At 55.3% G+C, this 26,579-nt stretch overlaps 2 protein-coding genes across 9 annotated transcripts in view; both read left to right on the top strand.

Moving 5' to 3' along the window:
* The window catches only part of UHRF1 (ubiquitin like with PHD and ring finger domains 1), a 30,302-nt gene extending 13,267 nt beyond the window's left edge, over positions 1-17,035 (top strand). The window contains exons 6-17 of the mRNA XM_064572858.1: positions 4,435-4,535; positions 4,648-4,834; positions 5,174-5,297; positions 5,393-5,500; positions 5,801-5,905; positions 6,709-6,815; positions 8,693-8,855; positions 8,942-9,079; positions 10,445-10,592; positions 10,680-10,834; positions 12,539-12,643; positions 15,557-17,035. Coding sequence (XP_064428928.1) covers positions 4,435-4,535; positions 4,648-4,834; positions 5,174-5,297; positions 5,393-5,500; positions 5,801-5,905; positions 6,709-6,815; positions 8,693-8,855; positions 8,942-9,079; positions 10,445-10,592; positions 10,680-10,834; positions 12,539-12,643; positions 15,557-15,703 — 1,588 coding nt within the window. The 3' untranslated portion in view covers positions 15,704-17,035. The remainder of the gene's footprint in view (positions 1-4,434; positions 4,536-4,647; positions 4,835-5,173; positions 5,298-5,392; positions 5,501-5,800; positions 5,906-6,708; positions 6,816-8,692; positions 8,856-8,941; positions 9,080-10,444; positions 10,593-10,679; positions 10,835-12,538; positions 12,644-15,556) is intronic.
* A 5,070-nt stretch (positions 17,036-22,105) lies between these two features.
* The window catches only part of KDM4B (lysine demethylase 4B), a 135,055-nt gene continuing 130,581 nt past the window's right edge, over positions 22,106-26,579 (top strand). For 6 of the 8 annotated variants that reach the window (XM_054505023.2, XM_045863263.2, XM_045863261.2 and 3 more), the window contains exon 1: positions 22,106-22,233. The gene's annotated coding sequence lies outside the window, so the exon portion shown is untranslated. The remainder of the gene's footprint in view (positions 22,234-26,579) is intronic. The other 2 variants (XM_045863264.2, XM_064572840.1) reach the window with 2 other exon arrangements.

Below are 26,579 nucleotides of genomic sequence, written 5' to 3'. Positions count from 1 at the left end.
GTGAGGCCCTCAGTCCCTCACATCCCTCCACCTGGGGGACTGTCTCTGAACCCCATGTCCCGACAGTGGGGATTTCAAGATGCTTTTTTCTCTTTTTTTGTGTTGTTCCGAATTTGGTGAATAGGTAATAATCTCAAATGTGTGAAAATCCAGAAAGTACTGAAGGAATATTCTCCCTTCTCTATCCCTTGGTCACCTAGTACTCCTTTCTGGAGACCACTCTCTTCTTGTCGCCTTCTGGGGATGTTCTGTGTGTAAGCAAGCATAAACATGTACAGAAGCAAAGCACATGTAGGATGTACTCCACATCAGGGATCAGCAAACGGCTGTCCACAGGCCAGATCCGGCCCTCTGCTTGTTGTGGCAAATAAAGTTTTATTGGCACACAGCTATGCCCATCTCTTTACTGATTATCTGTGGCTGCTTTGGTGTTACAAGGGCAGAGTCGATTAGCAGAGAGAGAGGCTGTGTGGCCCACAAAGGCGAAAATACTGCCTGGCCCATTGTAGTAGGTATTTGCCAAGCCCTGTTCTACCCTGCCTCTGTGTGTGTGTGTGTGTGTGTGTGCACATGCGCGTGTTAAGATATATATAACAAAACTTAACATCTTAACCATTTCTAAGTGCACAGCTCTGGCGTGAAGCACACTCACCCTGTCCTGCAGCACCCCCACCCTCCGTCTCTAGAACTTTCCATCTCCCCACACAGAGACCCTGTCCCCATGAAGCATGGACTCCCCACCCCCTGCCCCAGCCCCGGCTCCCACCCTCTCCTCTCTCTCTCTGTGGAGGGGACTCCTCTGGGGACCTCCTGGGGGTGGGGTCCTGCGGGATGTGTCCTTCTGGGTCTGGCTCCTCTCACTGAGCCCGGTGTCCTCGGGGTCCCTCCATGTTGTGGCGGGTGTCAGGATGGCCTTTTTGTGGTCAAATAATATTCCATCATGTGTATCATGCATATATACACAAATATTTGGGCAACAGTGTCTTGAGTGCAGGCACAGCAAGTGCAAAGGTCCTGGGGCAGGGTCATAGCTGGTACATTTCTAGCAAGGAAGCTAGTGGGGTGAAGTGGAGGGACAGAAGGTGGGAGGGATCGAGACTGTGGGAGCCTCTAAGCAGCATGGTCCAGAGAGGTTTGGAACTGGTGTTCTTTCTCTAAGAGCTGGCAGCCACTGGAGCATTTGGGCACAGAAGCGACATGCTTTGACCTACAATTAAGAATTTTAGCTCTGGCAGCTGAGGGGAATGGACTGCAGGGGGCAGTGTGGGAGCAGGGACACCAGGGTGGAGACCCACACAGGCATTTAGGGGCAGGGTCCCAGGGCTCAGGCCAGGCTGCAGCTATGTTCTTGTTAACGTGTTCTTTCTTGCTTTTCTCTCGTTATCTTGTTTCCAATTTCATTGATTTCTGCTCTCCTCTTCTGTATTTTCTCCCTTCTCCTTTCTTTGGGTTGATTTTGTTCTTTTTCTAGTTTCTTGAGGTAGCAACTTAGACTGTCCATCTGAGGCATCTCCCTCCCTAACGCCTGCACTCGGTGCTATAAATTTAGTCCTCAGCACTGCCTTCATTGATCTCCATGTGAAAGTTTGCTATGTTGTATTTTTCTTTTTCTTCACCGTTATATATATATGTATATATATATATATATATATATTTTTTTTTTTTTAATTTCCTTTGAGGCTTCCTCTCTGGCTCCTGGCTTCTTTAGAAGTATTGTGTTTAATTCCCAAGTGTTTTGAGACTTCTGCATTGTTCTTCTGTTACTGATTTCTAATGTGACTTGATTATTGTTTCTTCTATGGCCCCTGGTAGGGTCTAAGTTGGTGACTATTCTGTGGTTGCTTGAGGAGAAACCAGTATATTCTGTTGGGCAGAATGTTAGCTGGTGGTGCTCCCTTCTTCGGATTCTTGCTGATTATCTGTCTGGTTCCCCATCAGGTGCTGAGGGGGTGCTGGGGTGCCCATCTTCGCTGTGAACGTGGCTTCCTCTCCTCTCCTCCTAGCCTCACAGTTGGAGGGCACGGTTGTCTGGTGCACACACACTTAGGGCAGTTATATCTTCCTGGTGGAACGACCTTTCCATCATGTTGTGATTTCCCTAGCAGTTTCCTTGGCTCCAACGTGTGTGCGTGTATGGACACACCTGCTTTGCTTCTTCAAGTTCATGTTTGCAGGCTGTATCCTTTTCTTCCCTTTTACTTTCAACCTGTGTACTTGAATTTGAAGTGAGCTTCTTATAAGCGGCATATAACTGGGTGCGTTGTTTTTTAATCCACCCCGGCATCTTGTATTTTGATTGGCACGTTCAGACCATTCACACTAGGCGATCATTGGTAGGTTACGTCTGCCAGTTTGTCATTTGTTTTCTTTTTGTTTCCTCCGTTTCTCTTTTTCCATCTTTCCTGTGGGTTACCTAAACACATTTTGGGATTCTGTCCTGATTGTGTATTGCCTTTTGAGTGTATTGCTGTGTATAGGTTTCTTAATGGTTTCTTTGGATTTTACCGGTTGTCCCTTTTGTCAGAAACCTATCTTTACTTATGTCCCTTTGTACTCACGGAGTAGCAGATGGGGTTCGGATCTTTATTTCAGTCCTCACCTGTGACTTCAAGAACTCCTAAGGAGGATAATCTGTCGTATGTGCCCACTTTTCTGCTTTTTCTGTTTTTCTTCTGTTGCTCCTAAGATTCCTTCCTGTATCATTTCCTACCTGTTTGAGGAGCTTTCTCCCTTATCCTGTAAGGGTGTGTCTGCTGGCAATGGATTCTGTTCATTGTCCTTCACTGAAGAGCGCTACCGCCCCTGTCCTGCTGGGTGGCTCTCGAGCATGGATTCATTTCATCCATACATGCTTTACAATTCATTTATTTATCTTTTTAAGATTTTATTTATTTGAGAGAGAGCATGCACAAGTGGGGGGGAGTGGCTGGGGGAGAGGGAGAAGCAGGCTCCCCTCTGAGCAGGAAGCCCCACATGGGCTCCATCCCAGGACCCTGAGATCATGACCGGAGCTGAAGGCAGACGCTTAACCGACTGAGCCACCCAGGCGCTCCACAATTCATTTCTTTAAAGTGACTCTTTTTTAAACAGTTATGATGATGTTATCACAATGTAAAGATTAGTCATAATTTTTTTTTTAATATTTTAGTTTGTGTATTCATTTTAAGTCCTCTCTATGCCTTAGTCATAATTTCTTAACGACATACTCAGTCACTGGTTCGTCTTCCAATTACCTCACTTGTTCTTCTTAACCGTTTGTTGGGTTGGGATGAACGGAGCACGCACAGACTTCAGTGAGGTCAATCCGTATCATTTAAGCCCCTTTTATCTTCTGGCCTCCTGTCCTTTCCTCCTTCCCCCTTTCTGTACCAGGTTACTTACTGAGGAAGCCTGGTCGTGTGTCCCAAGAATCTCCGCGGCCTGGGTTTTTGCCTTCCACACCTCATGGCGCCACGTCCTCCGCGCCTCTGCCCCCGGGTTTCCTGCGAGCTGGTGGGACTGTGTGTGCCTGTGCGGCCCCGGTCTGGGGCCACGGTGACTTGTGCTGTTGAGCACTCGAAATGTGGCCAGCACGGGCCGAGGTGAACTGGAAGTGTAGCACCCACACTGGCGTCAAGGGCTTCGTGCTGGGAAAGAACGTGAAGTAGCTCGTGCGTAGTTCGGTCCTAGTCGTCACCCGTGGAGATAATACCCGTGTATGTCAGGTTACATAAAACCCAGCGTTGATTCCGTCCATTTTTTTTGTTTTTTTAAAGATTTTATTTATTTGACAGAGAGCACAAGTAGGCAGAGCGGCAGGCAGAGGGAGAGGGAGAAGCAGGCTCCCCGCTGAGCAGGGAGCCCGAGGCGGGGCTCGATCCCAGGACCCTGGGATCATGACCTGAGCCGAAGGCAGATGTGTAACCATCTGAGCCACCCAGGTGCCCCAGATTCCATCCGTTTTTACTTCATCAGCATGGTGGTTGGAAAATGCAGAATTACACAGGTGGCATGTGTCTGGGACTCCCACTGGCTTGCCATTGGATGCTGTTGATGGAGATACGGGATTGATCCCTGGCGGGGCGGGGGGGGGGTGTCACTTGACCCTGGAGGAGTTTTGCATTCTGAGAGAGGGAGACTGATCAGACTTCACTTTTAGGTTTCGTGTGTTGGGCCTTGTTTAATCAGTGTTGCCTGCTGAAAGGTTAGAAATGATTCTCTCAAAAGCATCATGTACTGAAACTGTGGTTTATATGTTGTCTTTGTCTTAGTGGGACTTGAACTGGCAAGGGGAGAAGCTCAGTGCATGCGTGAGGCCCTGATAGAACTAGATAGAACCAGAGGTGTTCCTGTGCTCTGAGAAATGTGTTAGGTGACCGTGTGACCCGCTGAGGCGCCTTGGCAGGTTGGCCAGCTGGAATGTTCTAATGACTTCTAATGACTTCTGCCTCACAGGGGTGGTTCTCTCAATGACTGTCGCATCATCTTCGTGGACGAGGTGTTCAAGATTGAGCGCCCGGGCGAGGGGAGCCCCGTCGTTGAAAACCCGATGAGAAGTGAGTTCTGATTCTGCCCTTCTGACTCCCACGTCGGTTGTGGGGTGGGGGCTCCCGTCCCCGCTCTGCTCGGCCGGCCCCGCCGCAGCTGAGCCCCACCTCCCGTGTCCAGGGAAGAGCGGGCCTTCGTGCAAGCATTGCAAGGACGATGAGAGCAAGACCTGCCGGGTGTGCGCCTGTCACCTGTGTGGGGGCAAGCAGGACCCCGACAAGCAGCTCATGTGTGACGAGTGTGACATGGCCTTCCACATCTACTGCCTGCGCCCGCCCCTCAGCAGCGTCCCCAAGGAGGACGAGTGGTGAGTGGACGGGCTCCTCCTCGCTGCCCGTCGAGTTTCCCCGGGGGTGTCCCGTATCCCAGCTGGATTTACCCTCATTGCTGGGAGGCGCCGTGAAATTCCCGTGGGAGAGGGACGAACGTCTGGCGTCGTAGAACGTTCTCGCTCAGCGTTGCCCATCAGGGCACACGTGGCTACCGAGCACGTCAGACGTGGCCCGTGCAACCGAGGGCCTGGACTTCCTGCTTCACATTAGTGAATTTAAACTGAAATGCTCCCCCTTCCCCGGACCGCGCCGGATGGCAGGGAGCCCAGGGAGGGGGCGGGCGTGGGCAAGAGGTGACGTCCCTGCTGTCCCAGGTATTGCCCCGAGTGTCGGAATGACGCCAGTGAGGTGGTGCTGGCAGGGGAGAAGCTGAAGGAGAGTAAGAAGAAGGCGAAGATGGCATCAGCCACGTCCTCCTCACAGCGGGACTGGGGCAAGGTGAGGCGGCCCCACGCCCCACGCCCCGCGCCCCTGCTGCCCTGCCTGCCCTGCATGCGCTCACCCTGCTCTCCCCTCTGTTTCTGGACGGACAGGGCATGGCGTGCGTGGGGCGTACCAAGGAGTGCACCATCGTCCCGTCCAACCACTACGGACCCATCCCGGGGATTCCTGTGGGCACCATGTGGAGGTTCAGAGTCCAGGTACCCCCAGACTTCCTGGGGTCTGGGGCTGGGCCGATGGGTGCTGGCCTCCCAGAGGCCCCTGCGCCTGGGTGAGGACCACCCTGGGGGCAGGTGGCAAGGCTGGACTTCAGGCCAGCTCCTTCTGAGGTGTGGCTCAGACTTGGGGTGTCTGGGGGCGAGGCTCTTGTAACAGGTGTGATGCATTCGGAAGAAAAGTCAGGCCGCTGGCTTTGAAAGTGGGAGCAAGGAGGGTGGGTTTGAGCTGCCCTGTGGCAGCCAGTCCCAAAGGTGCCGTTTATTTCCTGGTGGTTTTCGTAGGTCAGTGAGTCGGGGGTCCATCGACCTCACGTGGCGGGCATCCACGGCCGGAGCAACGATGGGGCTTACTCTCTGGTCCTGGCTGGGGGATATGAGGATGATGTGGTGAGTGTGTGGGGGGGCGGTTCCAGACTTTTAAAAAATTGTGTATAAAATAATTTTATGTGCATAAAATTTGCACTTAACTAATTCTAAGTGCATAGCTCAGTTGAGCGCACTCACACTGTTGTACGACCACCCCCACCCTCTGTCTCCAGAACTTCCCATCTCCCCACACGGGGACTCTGTCCCCACGAAGCACGGACTCCCCACCCCCACCCCAGCCCTGGCTCCCACCCTCTCCTCTCTGTCTGTGTGGACGGGACTCCTCTGGGGACCTCCTGGGAGTGGGGTCCTGCGGGATGTGTCCTTCTGGGTCTGGCTCCTCTCACTGAGCCCAGTGTCCTCGGGGTCCCTCCATGTCGTGGCAGGTGTCAGGATGTCCTTCTGTTCTAAGGCTGGATCGTATTCCAGTGCGTGGATGGACCGCACTGTGTGTATTGTTCATCCATGGACAGTGGGGTTGTTTCTACATTTAACTGTTGTGAATAATGCTAGTGTGAACATGGGTGTGCAAACGTCTCTTCAAGAGCCTGTTTTCACTTCTTTTGGATATAGGCCCAGAAGTGGGGCTGCTGGGTCGAATGGTAATTTGTTTCTAATGTTTTGAGGACCCTCCGTGCCGTTGGCTGTAGTGGGCTGCGCCAGCTTGCGCTCCTTCTGCTAGCACGTGGCAGCCCGGGTTCTCCTCGTTCTGTGTCGTTGACAGTTGACCTCCTGGCAGGTGTGTGCGGGGATGTTTTCGCCTGAGTCTCGTCTCTCCTCTCCTCTGTGTGGAGGGCTCAGCCTGCCCTGCTTCTCTGTTTCAGGACCACGGGAACTCTTTCACGTACACGGGCAGTGGTGGTCGAGATCTGTCTGGCAACAAGCGGACTGCGGAACAGTCTTGTGACCAGAAGCTCACCAACACCAACAGGTTTGCAGAAGCAGGTTTTCTTCTTTCTTCACCAGCAGGCTTCTGCCTCGTCCTCTGGCAGCTACGCGGGGAGGGGGTTGGTTCTTTTTTGGGGTGTACATCCAGGAAGTTAGATTCCCGTTAAGAGTGTGATGGAATGTAGAGATGACGAACATCTGTTTCTTCCCTTCTGTTTGCTAAAGACTTGTGAGTCGTTCAGATGTGTTAAAGAAAACTTTTCCCCTGAAAGGCCAGATAATATTTCTGGCTTTACGGGCCACCTGGCCTTTGTTGTAACCACTCAGCTCTGCTAGCATAGCACAAAAGCGGCCTCAGAGCCCACATGAATGAATGAGCATGGCTGTGTTCCAATAAAACTTTGTTTACAAAACCAAGCAGTGGGCCAGAGATTGCTGACCCCAAACCGCAGGATGGGGAAGGACTTTGTAAGCACAAAAAGTATCATAAAGCCAAAGGGAAAAGAGAGAGATTTGATAACCTAAATATTATAAGTTATGTCAATAGAACCCATATGTAAAATGAACGGGCAGATGACTATTTGGGGGATGAGTCTGCTACAAACGTGATCTATGATGGTTATGTTTTTCTATATAAAGAGCTTTGCAAATCAATAAAAACTAATCGAGAAAAGCAAAGGACATAGAGGACATACAGGACATACAGATCATTCACAAGAACAATGCAGATCTCCAGTGGCCAGGAAAACTTGAGTTAGACTCTGGTCATCAAAGAAATAGAAATTGAAGCAATGTTGAGATACTGTTTATTTCCCCTATAAAATTGGCCACAAATTCCAAAATGTTGAGAAATGCCAAGACGCAGGCTAGTGTCCCACTGTTGGTAGAAATACAGACGGGCACCGTCTTTCTGGAAAGCTCTTTACCTCTATGTGTGAAGAGCCTTCAAAACGTTCTTACCCGTGATCCTGTGAGTCGACTTTCAGAATGTGTTCAGGAGATACGGGGGCATGAAAATTCTATACGTGGTGGTATTCTATCATTATCTAAGATGGCAAGAAGAACTGAGCACGAAATAGAAAGGGGCAGGGAGCTCATGTTAGTGTACAGGGACTTGTCTAGTGGAATATTTTAATTTCTTTTATCTATTTATTTATTGAGAGAGAGAGCACATGAGATGGGGGAGGGTCAGAGGGAGAAGCAGACTCCCTGCCGAGCAGGGAGCCCGATGCGAGACTCCATCCAGGGACTCCAGGATCATGACCTGAGCTGAAGGCAGTCGCTTAACCAACTGAGCCACCCAGGCGCCCGGAATATTTTAATTTCGATAGCTGTTAAAAGCCCTCGGTCGGGAAGCACTGGCCGACGTGAGGACTGCCCCGAGCTCACATTAGGGGTACCGGGGGGCACACACCTCCGCAGTCATCCTGAAGGAGGTGCTGAGCCTGAGCCCTGGTCTGCTTGTCCCTGGCCTCTGTGGCCCTCGGGATGGCCCTGCCCAGGTTCGCACACCACCCGGGGTGTGGAACTTCTCGCATAATCCCGGAGCCCAGACTCTGACCTCGAGGGCTGGGCGGGGCCGTGCTCCCTCTGAAACCTCTGGAGGGGGATCCTCCCTGCCGCTTCCAGCTTCTGGTGGCCGCTGCTGGTCTCTGGTGTCCTGTGGCTTGTGGACGCGTCCCTCCAGCCTCTGCCTCCTTCACGGGGCCTTCTCCCCGTGTGTCCGTGCCTCCACTGCCCTTATAGGGACACCGCACTAGTCCCCCCCCGATCTCCTCTGAACTTGACTCCCATCTGTGGTCACCCACTTTCCAAAGGTCACAGTCACAGGTTCTAGGGGTGAGAGTGGGACCCTCTCCTCTAGGGGGCGGGGGGAGGCGATCCAGCCTACACCTTGTGGGGCCCCGGCTCTGCCCACAGGGCGCTGGCTCTGAACTGCAGTGCCCCCATCAACGACCGCAAGGGGGCTGAGGCCAAGGACTGGCGGTCCGGGAAGCCGGTGCGGGTGGTGCGGAACGTGAAGGGTCGCAAGCACAGCAAGTACGCGCCCGCCGAGGGCAACCGGTACGACGGCATCTACAAGGTGAGTGGCTGGCCCTGCCCCGCCCGGCCCTTGCGGGGCGCCCTCAGGCCCCGCACGGCACCCACCTCCACCGCGCTTCCCCATAGGTCGTGAGGTACTGGCCAGAGAAGGGCAAGTCCGGCTTCCTGGTGTGGCGCTACCTCCTGCGGAGGGACGACACTGAACCTGGCCCCTGGACGAAGGAAGGGAAGGACCGGATCAAGAAGCTGGGGCTGACCATGCAGGTGCGTCCCGGCCGGGCCTGTCGCTTCCGGCCTGGGATCCCAGCTCACCCCCCTCGGGCCCGTCCGGCGCCTCGTGCTGCACAGCCCGGGCCAGGAGCTGGCCTGCTCTGAGCCTCGTCTTCCTGCCGGTCACCGGGGGTCGTGGGAGCCTGCTTTCTTGGCCAGAAGCTCTCCGGGGTTTCTGTGATCTTAAATGATTTCCAGGCACCGAGCTGGTCGCCCCTTGCTGGCTGTAGCATTCGGATTCTTTAGCCAGTAGATCTCGGCTGTGGGCTGCTGGTGGTTGTCTTTGCACTCAGAGTTGGAGGGCGGAGAGCCAGACTTCCTTGTTAGAGCTGTGTTCAGGGAGGAGTTTGTGCGAAAGCAGCGTGGAATCCGGGATCTTCCTTTTTGCTAGGCTCCATGCCTCCTCCAAGCACGCGCAGGCAAACCCACAGAACTGGCGGGATGTGGGGAAGAATGCTCCCTCAGAGCCCTCGCTCACCTCCTCACGGCAGCTGTATGTCCCAGAGTTCACCCGGTGCGCGGTGCGCCTTTTCTGCACCATAATTACGGTGTTTCTGTTCATTATGGCAAGTCTCTTTACAGCTGATAACTCAGTGTGGGACTATTTAAGGAATCTTAATTGCTACTGAGAATCAGATAGCGCCTCCCCCAGGGGGTCATGAAGTTGTCTTTTGAACACGATGTTTGCACCATGGAGAATTTCAGAAGCTTGAGGAACCGGGGAGAAAAATAGTCATGGGACAGGATCCACCAGCATCTGGTGGGAGTATTTGTGACTTCGTGTTGCTGAAGACACTTGATGGTTTCTAGATGACACACTGGAAAATCCCACATAATAGGAGGTGCCTCAGAGATGGGGTTATCATCAAATAATGCCTGCAGACTCCTCAAAATTGGGTTGGCAAGCCAAGGCCTCGGGGCCGCGTCTTTGTAAAGGAAGTTCTCTGGAGGCCCAGCCTTGCCCATCCATTCCCTTCTGGGCCCTGTCCGCTTTCGGGCTACAGCAGAGCTCTGAGGCTTGGCCCCTCGTGGGAAAGCTTGCCTGCCTCTGAACGAACGAATAAGGATAATGATTAGACTCTCTCATTGCTAGAGCTGATGGTGAGCATTTTCTGTGCATTCCCTTGTTCTCTTGTTGGGCGCAGATGGCACCCTTTGCCCTTTTATTTCTGGTATGTTTGCCGGGTAGAGGTTTATTTGCCAGAGGTCCCCTGGAGGCTGAGTCAGAAGGAGTCCAAGTTTCTGAGGCGACAGTGGGGACTGGGGAGGGACTGTCAACGAGGTGAGGGTAGAGGGCGGGGGCAGGAAGGGCGCCCGGACCCCCCGTTGCTCCTCACGGCCGACTCCACCCTCTTGCAGTACCCAGAAGGCTACCTGGAGGCCCGGGCCAGGAAGGAAAAGGAGAAGGAGAACAGCAAGAGAGAGGCCGAGGAGCAGGAGGAGGAGATGGAAGAGGAGGGGGCCTTCACGTCCCCCAGGAAGGGCAAGCGCAAGAGCAAGTCCGCAGGTGGGTGTCTCTGCGGGCAGCCTCCCCGGGCCTCCCTGTGAGCATGTCCGGCCGCCTGCCCTCACCCCCTCTGCTCTGTCCCTGCAGGTGGCAGGGCCGGTGTTGGGTCCCCGGGAGGGACACCTAAGAAGAGCAAGGTAGAGCCCTACAGCCTCACGGCCCAGCAGAGCAGCCTCATCAAGGAGGATCAGAGCAACACTAAGCTGTGGAGTGAGATCCTGAAGTCGCTCAAAGACGGGCCGGTGAGTGCCCGCCGCCCCCACCCCTACCCGGCCTGGGTGGCCTCTCCCCTCATCTTTGTTTACGTGGTGATGTAGAAATAATTCCCTATCGTAACCGTCTCTAAGTGTGTAGCTCAGCGGCATGAAGCACACTCACCCTGTTCTGCAACCACCCCCCCCTCCGTCTCCAGAACATTCCATCTCCCCACACGGAGACTCTGTCCCCATGAAGCACGGACTCCCCACCCCCTGCCCTAGCCCTGGCTCCCACCGTCTCCTCTCTGTCTCTGTGGATGGGACTCCTCTGGGACCTCCTGGGAGTGGGGTCCTGCGGGATGTGTCCCTCTGGGTCTGGCTTCTCTCACTGAGCATGGTGTCCTCGGGGTCCCTCCACGTCGTGGCAGGTGTCAGGGTCCCTTCCTTTCTAAGGCCGAGTGATATTCCAGCGTGTGGGTAGACCACATCGTGTTTGTCCGTGCACCTGTTGGGGGACGCTGGCTGGCTTGCACCTCTGCTGTGACCTCCCAGGCACGGGACTTCTGGGTCATAAGGTCTGTCTGTGCTCAGCTTTCTGCGGAACGGCTAAACCAGGCCTGTCTTTTTTCGATCCTCCTGCCCTGAGCAGGATGAGTGACCTAGATGGGTCGCCGCCTGCTCGGTGTCCTCTGGCCACCGCCCATACCTCCTGGGAACGGGCTGTCTGTGCCTCCCTCTGGACAGTCCCCTTGCAGTCTGCCTGTTACTCTCACGCGCTCCCCTGGGCTCTCGGTCCTGGTTACCTTGTCTCGGGGCCTTGGCCCTCACGGTCCCCTCAGCCTTGAGTACCTTCCCGCACAGTGCTCCTGCAGGGGTCCCCTGCGGCCCCTGTGGCGAATGACCACAGACCTGGTGGCTCTGAACAACACCGATTTCTTCTCTCAAAGTTCTGGAGGGCAGAGGCCAAAAATGAGTCTTTCGGGGCTCAGCGCAGGTGTGGGCAGGGCCGGTTCCTTCCAGAGGCTCCTAGGCTCCCCAGTTTCTGGAGGTGCTGCGTCACTGACCCAGCATACCGTTGCAGACTGTGCCCCCATGGTCACACGGGCTTCTCTGAGGGTCAGACCTCTCTCTGTCCCTCTCACATGGTGGGCTTCCTGCGTAACTTAGGATATTGTCCCATCTCAGGGCCCTTAATCCCATCTGTGTGAAGTCCCTTGAGCCATGTGAGGTGACATGCACAAGTTCCGGGATTCAGAGGCAGCATCTTGGGGGCCATGACCTAGCCGGCCGCGTGTCCTCCAGGTCACCTCCTCCACAGAGCGCTGCCTGACCGCTGGCATTCCAGGGACTCCCCCCCCGGCTCCCTGCTGTCCTCCCCCCAGCACTGCTGTGACATTTCTGTCCCCACCTGTCTCATCTTCGGTCTCCCCCGCTGGCCTCCACCCTCCAAGTGGGCCGGGTTTCTTCTGTTTTACCCGCCGATGGGCCCCCACACCCAGGCCTCACACAGCCGCACTTGGTACCGGTGTACTGAGGGAAGAGCCGCTGATAAGCCCACTCTCGACTCGGAGCCGGGTGTGCTCTGGGCCGCGGGTGCCCCTCGGCGTGACTCTGGGCATGGCCCGCCTCTCTGGGCTTCTGTTTTCTTGTCCTCACGTGGGGCAAGAGCTGCCTCCGGCCCCCAGGTGGGGGTGCTGGTTCTGACCCTGTCGGAGGAGGTCCGGTCCACTCTCACGCACTCTCCTCCAGTTCCAGAAGTTCCTGAGTAAGGTGGAGGAGGCGTTCCAGTGCATCTGCTGCCAGGAGCTGGTGTTTCGTCCCATCACGACTGTGTGCCAGCATAACGTGTGCAAGGTGAGAGGGGCGGCCATGGGCCGGGGGCGGGGGCTGCTCAGAGGACACTGTCCTCCCCCTCCCGTGCCCCCACCAGGCTGCAGAGTAAAATGCAGCACCTGGGCCACCCTGCCCACCTCTCTGTGACTTTAAGGCACACTGGCCCTCCGCCTGTCCCTCCAGCAGGCCATAGCCTACCTGCCTTAGGAGTATTCTCTGGTTCTCCCTCCCCTGGAACGTTTTCTCCCAGGCTCCTAGGTGGCTGGGGATCCAGGGCAGGAGAGGATAGGTGGCAGTCTCAGCCTGAGGTCTGATTATAACAAATGTTGATTGAGCATGCTGTGGACTGGGACGGAGAGGTGTGAGGTGCTTGGCTCCTAGAGGAGCAGGAGGGAGGGTTTCCTAGCGGAGGTGACATCTCAGGTGGGCAGAATGGCGTTTGCAGAAGCCTGGACAGGCGGGCAGGGCGGAGCAGCTGGGGCCTGTAGGGGACGAGGGCTGGGAGGTGGGCCTGGAGGGTGGTCAATCAGGAGGGCTGGACTGGAAGAGAGACTGGGGGTGGGGGGGCGACATGGGGTGGCCGAGGTCTCCTCTGCAGCCGTGCTGACACTGGGGTGGGTCAGTCTCTGTGGGCAGTGAGCTCTCCCTGCCAGGATCACCCCCAGTCGTGATAGCCGCAGAGATTCCCGACACTACCTACGTCCCCTGGAGGCAGAATTGCGTAGTTGGGCGTGCTGGTGAGCAGGAATGGCTGTTTTGCGGTGTCTTCTAGTTAGAGTCGCTCAGTAGGAACTTATGGGCAGTGCAGGCAAGCAGTTGTGGTGGAAGGGACTGTCTCTGCCTCCTGGCCACCCTTGTTCTCTGAGCTACTGGCCCCCTTTCTTGCCTTGGGGTCATCTCGGTTCAGGCTCCTGTGTTAGCTGTCCCACCAGGGGAGGGCCTCCAAGACCATCAAGCAGTGTGGCAGGTCAGGCCCTTCCCTTTCCTGTCCTCGGGCCCTGCTGCCCTGCCATGCGGTCCGCTAAGTCCCCTTGGCAGTGTGGCCCGGGAGAGAAGCCCTGCGCGCCCCAAGCAGAGGCTCAGCCCCTCCCGGTCGTGTAGCCTTGGAAAGCCACCCAGGCCCTCTGAGCCCCCGTTGCCTTGGTGCAGAGGAGCGGGGGCGACACCCTCCCGGCCAGCTTCTGGGCCAGCACGCAGGCAGAGGCGGGACAGACGGCGGGGCCGGCGGGTCAGGCCTTAGAGCTGCGGCGGGTTGTGGGGAGGCCGCTTCGGAGCGTCTCAGCAGAGCCAGTGTGGGTGCTGGGAAAGGGGCTGTGCGTTTGGTTTGTCGCTGGTCGCTGTAGGAACCGCAGCCTCTGAGCCGTCCTAGGAAAATGGCTTTGGCCTACGTATCCCAACACCTGACTTTGTTTTTACTCTATTAAAAAACTTATTGTATTGAAATACCTACAAAGTGAAAATTGCCATCGTAACCATTTTCAGTGCATAGCTCCGCGGCATGAAGCCCACTCACTCGGTCCTGCAGCCACCCCCACCCTCCATCTCCAGAACTTTCCATCTCCCCACATGGAGACTCTGTCCCCATGAAGCACGGACTCCCCACCCCCTGCCCCAGCCCTGGCTCCTACCCTCTCCTCTGTCTCTCTGGACGGGACCCTCTGGGGACCTCCTGGGAGTGGGGTCTTGTGGGATGTGCCCTTCTGGGTCTGGCTCCTCTCACTGAGCCTGGTGTCCTCGGGGTGCCTCCACGTCATGGCAGGTGTCAGGATGTCCTCCTCGCCCCCTTTTTTTTTAAGTAGGCTCCATTCCCAGTGTGGAGCCCAATATTGGGCTTGAACTCAAAATCCTGAGATCAAGACCTGAGCTGAGACCAAGAGTCTGATGCTTAACTGACTGAACCACCCAGGCACCCTTTCCCTTTCTTTTTATGGCTGAATAACATTCCAGTGCGCGGATGGACATTTGGGGCGTTTCCATCTTTTGGCTTTTGTGAATAATGCAGCAGTCCAGAACCTGATTTTTGAATGTGGACCTGAATCTTAGTTGTGTTGAGTAGAAAGAACTGCCTTCGGTCTCTGGAATCAAGGCTGTAGATTGAAAAAGGATTGAGGAGTTTTACAAATGGGAGCAGAAGCCACAGCCTGTGTCCAGTGGCTGGATGTGCGGTGGCATCGGCAGGCTTTCCGCCTTGTTGACCTTTACCCCCTCACCCGCTTGCCTGATGCCATCCTTCAGGTGCGTGCACATGCAGGTGGCGTCTTCCCTGTTTCTGCGAGTGGGAAGCTGGCTGTCCAGGGCTTGTCTGCCTCTTAGTTCTGTTCCCACCTGGCTTGCTTCTGCAGCTCTCATGCAGAATGGTGTATGAACCCAGAAGTCTGGCTCGGGGCCAGAGATCCTGCCTTCCTTTCGCCCTTTCTTCTCAGCACGTATTTGTTGAACGTGTGTGTGTCAGGGTCCTGTGCTCGGTGCTGGCGGGGTCAGCAAGACCTCTCCAAGTGGCAGGCAATGTCTGGCCTGCTTCACACAAGGACGTTAGTACAAGGCGATTCCAGAAGGTGGAAGGTGCTGTTTTAAGACAAGTAGGGTGAGGGCTGCTTCTGATATTCTAGGGTCATCAGGGAAGGGTCCTCTGAGGAGGTGACTTGAGCCGAGGCATGAGTGACAGGAGAGCCAGAGGACAAACCCGTTAGGTGGCATGAGCCACAAATGCCAAGGCCTGGAGGCCAGAATGGGCTTGGAGTCTTTGGGGAGCCCCAGGGAGGCCAGCCTAGAGGTAGAAAGTGAGACCGAGGGTCAGGGACCCTGTGAGAAGTTGGTGATTGTTGCTCACCCCCTGCTGGGGGATCGTGGGGTCGGTGGTTGTTGCTCACCCCGCGCCCGGGGGACATGGGTGGCTGGCTGAGACGGTGCTTCTCACTTAGCCCTCTCTTGCAGGACTGCCTGGACAGATCCTTCAGGGCCCAGGTGTTCAGCTGCCCAGCCTGCCGCTACGACCTGGGCCGGAGCTATGCCATGCAGGTGAACCAGCCGCTGCAGGCCATCCTCAACCAGCTCTTCCCCGGCTACGGCAGCGGGCGGTGATCCTCAAGCACTTCTCGCCGGCAGTTTTTAAAAAACATGTCACAGGGGTCTCTGCCCCCTTTTGTTTTTAGTGGGTTTAACTTAAACATGTAGTTTTTCCTGCACTCCCTAAACAGCCTTGTCTTCCTGGTTTTGTTTTGTTTTTTTTTAACCTATAAATTTTCAGGAGTTTGTATTATGCTCAAAGAAAGTTGGACTTCTCTGTGTTTTTATTTTGGTTTTAAAAAAAATACCAAGCCTGCAGTTTATCAGCAAAAGACAAATTTTTTCTGAAGATGGAATTAAAAACGCCTTGGCGCAAAGGCTGCTTGTGTTCCCAGCGCCAAGTTCCCAGAAGTTCCCGCCGCTGCCGAGCAACAAGGCGCCCGGCTGCCTGGAACCGTCTCTTCAAGGTGTGTGGCTTGGGCCCCCGAAGTTGAAAGCGAGCGCATCTCCCTGATGGCGTTTTGCCGCCTAAAAGCCAGCAAGGTGGTGCCTGGTGGTGGCCCGGGTGGGCCTGGCCCTGCTGTCGCCCACTGGGAAGGTGGCAAGAAGAGAAGTCCCGGCCGGCCGGTTTAAACACCTGTCCCGAAGCCATGCCCCCCAGTCCGCTTTCGTGTTGCAGTTCTGCACGCAGAGCCCTCTGCCTGGGTGCGTGGGGGGCTGCCGCCGCCACCGGACTAATCTGCGCGTGGCTGGGCGTGTGGCCAAGGGCCGGCCCACCTGCAGCACCATGGAAGCACACGTTCGAAGCCATGTTCAAGTGCCTTGGGGTCTTTCTTTTGTTGTAAACACGAGGCTCTCTTTTAGCACTGAATTGTTGAAAACGCTAGCCAGATTTTAAAACTGGGGCTAGCCAGTTCTTCCTGATACTGGGTGAGTGTTTGGGGGTGATTTCATTTCTGTGGATCCTTTCAATTGAATTGTCAGCTCACTAACTGAGAATTTTAAGAGGAATTTTTTTTTTTAAGTACTTTTTTGAATGAAATTTTTTTGTAGTTATTGTATATGTACCAAGAAAGCTATAACTTAGGGTTTGGTTGTGTTTTTGTTTTTTGTTTTTTTGTTTTCTCTTTTTTTGGTTTTGTATTTTTTTGGAATGATTTGTTGATTTTTTTTTTCCCTAACTTTACCAAAGTTTGCAGCTTTTACCTCAATAGAACAGGAATATTTTAAATCCCATAACTGCAGACAAACTGGAGCGATACTGTTTTAAAAGTTTTTCTTTTCTCCTTACTAGGTTTGTTAATGTATTAGGAAGAAACAACAAAATCCTGTGTAGGCTTTTTCTAAAAAGTTCAGTATTCTTTGTCCAGATTTTAGATTCTCAGAATAAATGCCTTTTACAGATGATCGGGTTGTGTCTTCTGTTTGTGAGGTGTTTTGTGGTCCGCCAGCCGGGCACCTCAGTTCCTCTTCTCCAAAGCCTGGGGACACGGACCCGGCAGGCGGCATCAGTCCTGCTCGGAGGACAGGACAGGTCGAAGACAGAGTGACGGGCCGTGGCCCTAAGCGCCACTCAGGAGGCGTCAGGCTTTGACCTTAGCAGGGTCCACAAACCCGAGCCAAGGGGCCAAATCCAGCCTTCCAGCTTGGAACCAGGGGTCACTTAATGCTCGCCAAGGTGAGTGGCACTGTTCCCCATTTATATTTGGGGAAACAGACAGCCATGATCTCCATTAGGAGATGGGCCTGAATCAGCAACCAGGAGTCACATGATCCCGGAGAGGTCTCTATAGGCCTGGGGATGTTTGGGCACCAAGGGGGCGAGGGTCCTGACAACCTGAAATGCTGGCTCCGCAGAGGTCAGAGGCCAAGGAGAAGGCAGGTTTAATGGTCGACTCCAGGGAAGGGAGCAGCTACGCTCTGCAGAGGCCATTATTCACATCGACCTATTGCCTGCACCTTTTTTTTTTTTTAAGATTTTATTTATTTATTTGAGACAGAGAGAATGAGAGAGAGAGAGAGCACACATGAGAGGGGGGAGGGTCAGAGGGAGAAGCAGGCTCCCTGCCGAGCAGGGAGCCCGATGCGGGACTCGATCCAGGGACTCCAGGATCATGACCTGAGCTGAAGGCAGCCGCTTAACCAACTGAGCCACCCAGGCGCCCTTGCCTGCACCTTTTATTGATGGTTAAGTAATGATGTGGGTAGATCTGATTTGGTAACAAGGAAAAAGTTCTGTCTCTCTGGGTCCTTTCAAATGTGTCAAGTGTGCCCTTGAACGCATGCTGGGGGCAGGGTGGTGGGGGCTGCTTCGTGGGGTGGACAAGAATGTTCTAGGTCTGCTGATGGCTGCACACATACGGGGATGTACCGAAATGCTTTGAGTTGTACACTTCTTGAGTGGGTCAGTTGTACGGTAGATGAATTATGTCTCAAAGAAATGTCAAGTGTGAGTGTGAAATAAAAACAGGAATGATGCCCAGCTGTGAGGAGCAGAGGAAATGCCACGAACGTCCCCAGGCGGGCCCTACCCCGGGAACGGAACACATGGGGGTGGGTTCCTTGTTGAGATTGTGGGCTTTTTGGATGTTTCTCTCATTTGGAAAGTTAAGAACAATGTCATTGTTAAAAATTTGCAAAACTCAGACCTGGAATTGCTATGCAAAAAAATCACAATATTAGGCATGTTTGTTTCCTGGTAGGGTTGGGTTGGGTTTGGTTTTTATTGTTCTATAACAGCTTTATTGAAATGCACTTCACATTGCCCTAAAGTTCACCCATTTAAAGCGTACAGTTAACTGGTTTTTAGTACGTTCAGAGTTGAGCAACCATCGCCTCTAGTTACAGAACATTCTCATTACTGTAGAAAGAAACCCCGTCACCATCAGCAGTCCTCCCCCACCCGTACCCCCAGGCCCCGCACCTTCAAGCCCCCTTCCTGTCCATGGATGAGCCTGTTCTGGACGTTTCATGCACACGGAATCACACAGTGTGGCCTTCCGTGTCTGGTTCCCTCCCTGAGCTTGTCCATGTTTTACTCCTTTAAAGGCTGAATAATATTCCATTATATGGGTTAACCACCTTTTTATTTATTTCTTTTAAAGATTTTACTTATTTGAGAGCGCAGGAGCAGAGCAGGGAGGAGCAGATGGAGAGGGAGAAGGAGACTTCCCGCTGAGCAGGGAGCCCAATGCGGGGCTCGATCCCAGGGTCCTGGGATCGTGACCCGAGCCAAAGGCAGACGCGCAGCTGACTGAGCCACCCAGGCACTCCTGGATTAACCACCTTTTTAAATCCACCTCGTTGACTTTTTAATGTAAAGTGTGTTCCTTCTTTTCCTCCACTGTAGGTTATAAAATCGGTTCACATCGTCAGGCTTTATTTACACTTGCTGTGCACCTGTATGTATGGGTACCACAGTGTTCGACCTCAACAGAGCCCTCCAATATAGTTTTGACTCCTAGCCATCTTGCAGTTGAGACACAGGGAGGTTAAGTGACTTACCCAAAGACGTGGCAAAGCCAGGGCACATACATAGGTGTATATGAATTTAAACACAAAGTGAGGACAGTGCTGTATATTATACTGCCTTATCCCGGTTTTCTATTCATTTCAGTTCATTTTATAAGTGACCACCTTGTCTAGCACCTTAGTAAACAAACGTGAGCTGTGGTCTGGTGTGTGCATGTTTGTGTGTTTGTGTTCAAAAATGGGAAACCTACTACATGTATGTCTAGTGATGCATGCTTGAAGCGAAATGGAATGTCAGAATTCCTCCTCCTGGGGAGCCTGGGGGGCTCAGTTGGTTGAGCAAGACTCTTGGTTTCGGCTCAGGTTGTGAGAGTGAGCCCCGCGTTGGGCTCGGCGTGGAGTCTGCGTGAGAGATTCTCTCTCCCCCTCTGCCCCTCCTGCCATTCATTCTCCACCCCCCCCCCAATAAACCAATAAATAAAATCTTAAAGTGAGCCGGCCCTGGGCTGCTCGAGGCTTGTTCAGGGAGAGGTACAGCAAGGCTCCCAGTCCCAGCCTTTCATGAGATTCGCACCTGTCTGCAAAGACCTGAAGAAAACCCAGGTGATTTATCCCCCGGAGAATTTGCCCATTTGAGAATTCTGTGTCCTTCCTACTTCGCATAGGACCCTTTTTTTAATTAAATGGCAGCGCTTGTACTTTTTTCCCCTAACAATCTTATTATGCAAACTTTCAAACAGAAAAGTTGAATTGTATGGTGAACCCTCAAATACACCCTCTGTCTGGATTCTTGTACAATTGTTAACGTTCAATTTTTACATAATAGACGGCATTAAAAAAAAGTCTCCCCAGACAAAATAAGTTGACAACCTATTTAGGTGCTCCAATTAAAAAATTTTTTTATTTTTTGAGTCTGTGTCATCCAAATACCCGGAACTCACTGTGTTACAGGAGAACAGAAGGCCTGTGTGTATTTTTGGGGGTGGGGGAACCTCCATTTTTGCACCTTGGATATTGTGTTACCAAAATCCAGTGCCATTTGTCTCTCCCACTGCTTAGGGAGTTCCTTGGGGGCACATGTTCTTTCCCATTTTTTTTTTTTTTTTTTAGATTTTATTTATTTATTTGACAGAATAGTGAGAGCAGGAACACAAGCAGGGGGAGTGGGAGAGGGAGAAGCAGGCTTCCCGCCGAGCAGGGAGCCCGATGTGGGACTCGATTCCAGGACCCTGGGATCATGACCGGAGCGGAAGGCAGACGCTTAACGACTGAGCCACCCAGGCGCCCTGTTCTTTCCCATTTTCAAAGTTTAATTTTAACTACATGAGGACTCTGTGAATATGGTCCCAGGAGAAAGGACAATCTCCCTGAACAGATTCAAGTCCCCACAGACTACCCCCCCCCTTTTTTTTAAAGATTTTATTTATTTACTTGACAGAGACACAGTGAGAGGGAACACAAGCAGGGGGAGCGGGGGAGGGAGAAGCCCACCCTTCCTACCCGCGCGGATCTCTCCTCTCTCAAGATTTCCTTTTCTCCCTTCCACGGTGACCTTTCTCTGCATTGCCTCGGATGCGGATGCGTGCTCTTGGAGACCACACGACTCGGGTCTCGGTGTGTCTTCCCCATATCGTAGGTTACTGGACACTGAATTGGGGACCATTCTGCAGCTTGCTCACGAATGTGTGTAGGGGATCATTCCAGGACAGTGTTTGGAGACCGCCGTCTTGTTAAACTGCTACACAGTTCGAAGTGCTGCGGAGTGCCCCGTGCCACCCCGTGCCACAGATTAGCTGGCCAGGCCCCTGTAGATGGGTGTGTAGAGCAACACCTTTGGCGCTGAAGGCGTGAGCTCCGGGGGGTTACTCGGGGTGCCTGACCTCCCGGGGCGATACAGTGTGGATAACACAAATATGACTGGGAAGCGCCCTGCTGCCGATTCACACGACTGCCCGCTGCCCGGGGCGCACCCCACTCTTGCCTACTGCACAAGTGGTAATAATGAAGACAGTGGTGAACCCACTCGGGTGAAGCCACCTGCTCAAACCCTTTGTGTGTGGCGTCCCACTCCTTCTTGCAACATCCCTTGGGGAGGGGCCGGTGGGGTCGGCTGTGTGTGTGTGTGTGTGTGTGTGTGTTACCATCATATCCGCTTCACAGGGGAAACTGAGGCCCAGCGAGGTTCCAGTGAGGTGTGGGGCCCAGCTGAGCTTGGAACCTTGGTGTTAGGGGCTGCCTCGTGTTAGGAAACTCGGGGGAGCGCACCTAACTACCCGGTGGGCCTTGCCGGTTTGCAAAGTTTTGTTGACTGTGATGGGAATGAATTTGGCTTTTTGGGGGGGCAGAGGAGGGACGCTTGCTGCGTGACTTTTTATTTCTCCAGTTCTTAGTTCTCCTGTTTTGCAAAAGGGGTTGCACCAGAGCTGTTTCCCACGTCAGGACTTAATGAACTGAGGAACTCTGCGTCCAAGTTCCGGCCACGGGTCTCGAACCCCTTCCGCGTGCCTCCAGGGCCTGGTGCTGATGTTGTGCTGGGTCTCACGTACTCAGTTGCAGCCTGATAACCGGGGCGGGGCCCGGGCCCTGATTGGCATTCGCGCCAGCCAGTCCGCGCCTCGGGCTCACCCCGTAAGCCAATGCTCACTTGCCCCCGTGCGGTCGTTGGGCGGTCCCCGAGGCGCCCTTGTCAATCCGAGGCCCAGCCACCGTCGGGTTGGTAGCGGCTCCCTTGGCTGGCGTGCGCCGCTTCCAATGAAAACGGAGCCGGTCAGCGGGCACGTGGGTGGGCGCCGGCGTGTCCCGACCGGTCAGCCAATGGGGAGGCGAGGCCGGCGCCTGCGCCCCCCCCAATCGAAGCGCGCGGGGGGCGGGCCGTGAGATGTTGATGGGCCCGGTGGAGGGGAGGGGCGGAGCTGTCAGCGACAGCCAATGGGCGCGCGGGCGTGGGCTCGGGGGCCAATGGCAGCCAGGGCGGAGCTGGCGCGCGGCCTCATAAGCCCCGCCCGGGGCGCTCGCGGAGGGCTCGGCCGCCAGCGACCGAGCGGGGCCCGGCCCGAGCGGGGCCTGGGGGTGCGACGCCGAGGGCGGGGGAGCGCGCGCCGCTGCTCCGGACCGGGCCGCGCGCGCCGCCTCAGGTGAGCCCGCGGGGAGGCGGCCGCCGCGTCCGAGCTCGGGCCCCGCCGCCGCCACCGCCGCCGCAGCCGCCGCCGCAGTCGCCGCCGCCCCCGCGCCGCGCCCCGGGCTGCGGGCGGGCGCCCGGGACTCGAGGCCCAGGCCTCGGGCGCGGCCTGTTGGGGCCGCGGCCGCCGCGCTTTGTCCCGGCCCGCGAGGCGGTTGGGGGCGTTAACCGCCTGGCCCGGGGGTGCCCGCCGGGCCTCGGGCGGGGGCGGCGCGGCCGGACAATGGCGGGGCCGGGGGCGGGAGGCGGGGGCGTCCGGCCCCGGGCCGGGGGCGCGCGCGGGGGCTGGGCCGGGGCGTCCCCGCCGGCCCTGCACAAAAGATGACAGCGTGGGTGGCCCGGCCCGGCCGGCCCTGCCTGGCTGGGCCCTTCTCTTTTATTATTCACAACAATCCTGATAATTAAAAAAAAAAAAAAAAAAAGAGAGAGGCAGAGACAGAGGGCTCGCGAGCGCGAGGGAACGGGCGATCCCGGGCCCCGGCCGGCCCCCGTCTGCGTTTCCGCCCCCGGCGGGGTCACCGGGGCGCTGCCCGGCGGCGGCCCCCCGACACGGCCATCGCTGCACCCCACCCCCGCCCTGAGACAGCCCGCCGCGCCGTCGCGGCTTCCCAACTCGCTTCCTATCTGCGAGCCCCCTAAAATAAGCGTGCAGTCTGGATCTTTTTTATTATTATTATTAAAAAACGTATCCACTTGGTATGCACCTCGCAGCTGCCAGACGCGTTCCCTGAGTGCCTCCCCCTTCGAGCCCCATCGCCATCTCAGAGACCCCCTTCTCTGTAGGAATAGATTGTGGAGTCGCTCCCGCAGCGACCCCGGTGGGAGCTTGGGGGGACGGATTCATTTTGCAAGGGACCTGCCCCGCAACGTGCAGGGGCCCGAGTCTGCGCCCAGTGGGCGCGATGACTCCAGGTGGAATGGGGTGCCTGTCCACCTGAGCACGGTGGGAGGTTTTGCAGGAGATTGTTCTCACCCTGGGGGCGGGGGAGGCGTGGACTGCTCTTCGGTGGCGTCCCATCTGTTTGGTTGGGGGGAGGATGCTTTTGTTTTAATAATTCAGGTGCACCTGGGGAACTGTTTCCCGAGTTATGAAACTAGTGAGAAGGTGGTTCTGTTCAGTGCAATCCAGTGATCCTACAACATGTAAAAGAGTGTGTTCTTGTCCATGTGTTTCTGTCAGCTGCATTTATTCAGCAAGTTCCTTTGGGCCCCACTGGGTGCTGGCTGTGTCTTGGGGTCGGAGGATACTGGGATGCATTCAAGGCTTGGGTGCCCTGCCCCACCCCTCTGCCTCAACAGCTATTTATGTGGTTGTCCCCAGGCTGGAGAAAGCCCTAAAACGGGCTCATTAGATGACTCTATGTGCTTTTATCTCCGCCATCCGAGAGCTAATGACTCCCCTAATTCTCAAATAATAGCTTCCTTATGAGGCTTCGGGAGGGTTTGTCGACTCGCCGGTCAGCCTTTTCTCGCCACCTCTGCAAGAGCTGTGGACGGCCTCTCCCGTCTTTGCAGCTTGTTTTTTGGAAACTTGAAGGACAGAGTGTGAAAGTCGTGGAGTCAACTTGTGATTATCTGAGTCGAGGGTTTCTGAAACTCGCCGGCCCTCTTTCCGCGTTTCTGATTGGATGCTTGGCAAATCTTGGTGTTCCTCCATTTGTGCCGGGACACCACGCCGGTCAGGCTGCCCTGCCCTGGGGGACGTCACTGCTGGGGAGCACGGGGGTGGCCGAGGCGTGGTTGCCCAGATGCGCCCGGGTGTTGCGGCACGTGCATGCGGGTCCTGTGTCAGTCGCTGCCTGTGCGTGTGTGTGCACACTCATGTGAGTGTGTAGCTGTTGAGACTTGAAATATATACAGGTCCCAGAACAATTGGTTTTCTCCCATTTTCTGATCCTTTCCTCGTTGGGGGTGGGCTGCTAAGGAGATGTGAAATACTGGCGCTGAAAGGTAGTGCTGATTGGTCCTTTAGGACCCCGCCCGGCCTTTGTTGTACTTTTCCTCAGTCCCTGGGCCATCCTGCAGGAGCCTTCTGGGGTGGTCGGCCCCCTCCCCCCAGCCCCACCCTGCCAAGCCCCTTTTCCCCCCGCCCTGGCCGCTCTGTCTGTACTTGAGCCCGCATTTCGCCACCCGGGCCTCTGCTGGTTTCTTGCCCCTGCCCTCCGGTGCCCCACCCCCTTCCCCTGGAGGGGCTCTGCCATCTGTTCCTGGCTTCTATCTGACACCTGTGAGAAGGCAGCGGAGGGCGGGGGGGGGGGGGGCGGTGGAGCACTGGGACAGGTTATAGAGAATTCCTAACTTGAGGAGGCCTCGGTTCTAGTGGGGGAAGGGAGAGGTGGGGGTCCTGGGGTGTGAAGCCCACCATCCACAGGGACTGGTTCAGGGAATGGGCAGGGACACGGGATGGGTGGTGATGGGCTGAGGCGCTGGCAAATGAGCCTTTGCCTTTGTGGCTTTCTTCCTGCGATGTGGAAGTGTGGTGTGGGGGGGGTCAGAGCTGTGTGACCTTGGGCCAGTCACTTGCTCAGGAACAAAGTTGGGGGGTTGCTAAACCTTCCCAAGTTGGGGGGCGGGGTGGAGAGCAAATGAACTACTTGCAGAGGGCATGACTGTGGAGGGCCCCACAGACCTGCTCGGTCACCACCGTGCCTCACCCACAGCCTCGGCCGGCCAGGGTTCCTGGCTCTGCTCCAGAGACTTGCCCCGTGGCTACTCCGTGGGGCCTCTGTGCCCCAGCTCTTTCCTGCCCCGCCCTGGTGCCTCTGCTCTGGCTGAGGATGCTGGGCAGCAGAGGACAGGGCCGAACCTGGACTCCGTTCTGACCTGCTGTTCTTGGCCGTGTCCCTGGGTTCCTGTCCTCTCTGTTCCCCAGACAGGCTTCCAAGTGTGAGGGACCCGGGTTCAAATCCTCCTCTGGAGCAGGTCACTTCCCTTCTCTGGGCCTCTGATTCCTCATCTGTAAAATGGGTGTAATGAGAACCCATGCTAGGTCATTGTGGGGGATCAAAGGGGATGAGAAGCACTGAATGCTTTGTGTGGCACCAGAGGCTCGGGCTGGACTGGGTTGATTACTGGTGCGTGGCATCTGCTTCTGTCAGGGGCTCCCTCTGCCTGTCCACATTCGATCGGATTGTCCTCCGGGGGACCGTAGTGGGCACTTGGGGGGCTGAGCAGCATCCCTGGCCCTGCCCACTTGATGCCCAGAGCACCCCCAGTGTGAGAACCGCAGATGTCCTCAGACATTGCCGAATGTCCCCTGGGGGACACAGTTGCCCCTGAGGGAGATCCTGTCACTTAACCTTTAACCCTGCAGCAGTCTGATACTTGGCTACGACCCCGCTCTGCCTCAAGTTCTGGTCCCCTTTGTCCCCTTCCTCCCCTCTGTCCTTGAATAGGGAGGGGCTTGTGTTTGCAAACGGTGTCTGGCCAAACTCAGTCTGGCTGTCCAGGTCCTTCCCGGCTGTCGTTCTGCCTCTCCCCGGCCCTTCCCAGCCCGCAGCTTCCCCTCCCGGAGAGGGGTGCATCCACAGACTTGCCCGTGCCACTTGATGGGCATGGCTCAGGGCTCTTCCGGGGCTGTCCTCACCCGGAGCCTGTGCGGGTGCCCTGCCCAGGCTGGCTTCCACCTGTCACCATACACCCCCCCCCGCCCCGGTCACCATACCTCTTCCTGTCACTTTGCTTAACAGTTCTCTTTAAGTTGACTTTGAGTGACTCACTTTAATCTTGCCTCCTCCTGAATAGTAACGTCCATGAAGTCGCGGGGCTGTTCTCACGCTGGTTGCAGACATTTTTATCCAGTGAACTGGATTTAACTCTGATATTAAAAAAAACAGGTTTGGGTCACCGCAGTAGTAAGGCCCGAGAGGACTGATGAATTGATTTTGTTGTTGGATGAGTTGGTTTCTGAGTTTCCTCCCTGCTTTGACTTGGCCTATTCTGGGAGCGGTTTGTTGGTTAGATAAGGTGTCCCCACTGGTCTGTCACTTTTCACTCCTTCCTCAAGGAGCTTTTAGAAACTTGAAAAGTGGTCTGCCTCTACTCAGAATGCTCCAGTAGCTTCCTGTTGTTCCTGGAAAAAATTTGAGACCCCTTCCCGTAGCCTCCCTGCTCTGTCCTCTGTGGTCTGTTCTTTCTCCTTGCCCTACCGCCCCCCCCCCCTCCTGTGCCTGCTCCCTCATTCGTAACCAGCTTCCCTGCCTACTCTTCCCTGCCCTGCCTCAGGGCCTTTGCACTTGCTCTTCCCTCACTCTTCTAGCCAGCTGGCTCCTTGTCATTCACATCTCAGCTCAGAGGCCATCC

This window comes from Mirounga angustirostris, unplaced genomic scaffold, assembly GCF_029215605.1.
Source record: "Mirounga angustirostris isolate CCGP_5_RB_7025 unplaced genomic scaffold, mMirAng1.0.hap1 SCAF_1, whole genome shotgun sequence".
In the NCBI taxonomy this organism is placed as follows: Eukaryota; Metazoa; Chordata; class Mammalia; order Carnivora; family Phocidae; genus Mirounga; species Mirounga angustirostris.
Note: the sequence above shows the minus strand (reverse complement) of the source record. Positions and strands in the feature narration are given on the sequence as shown.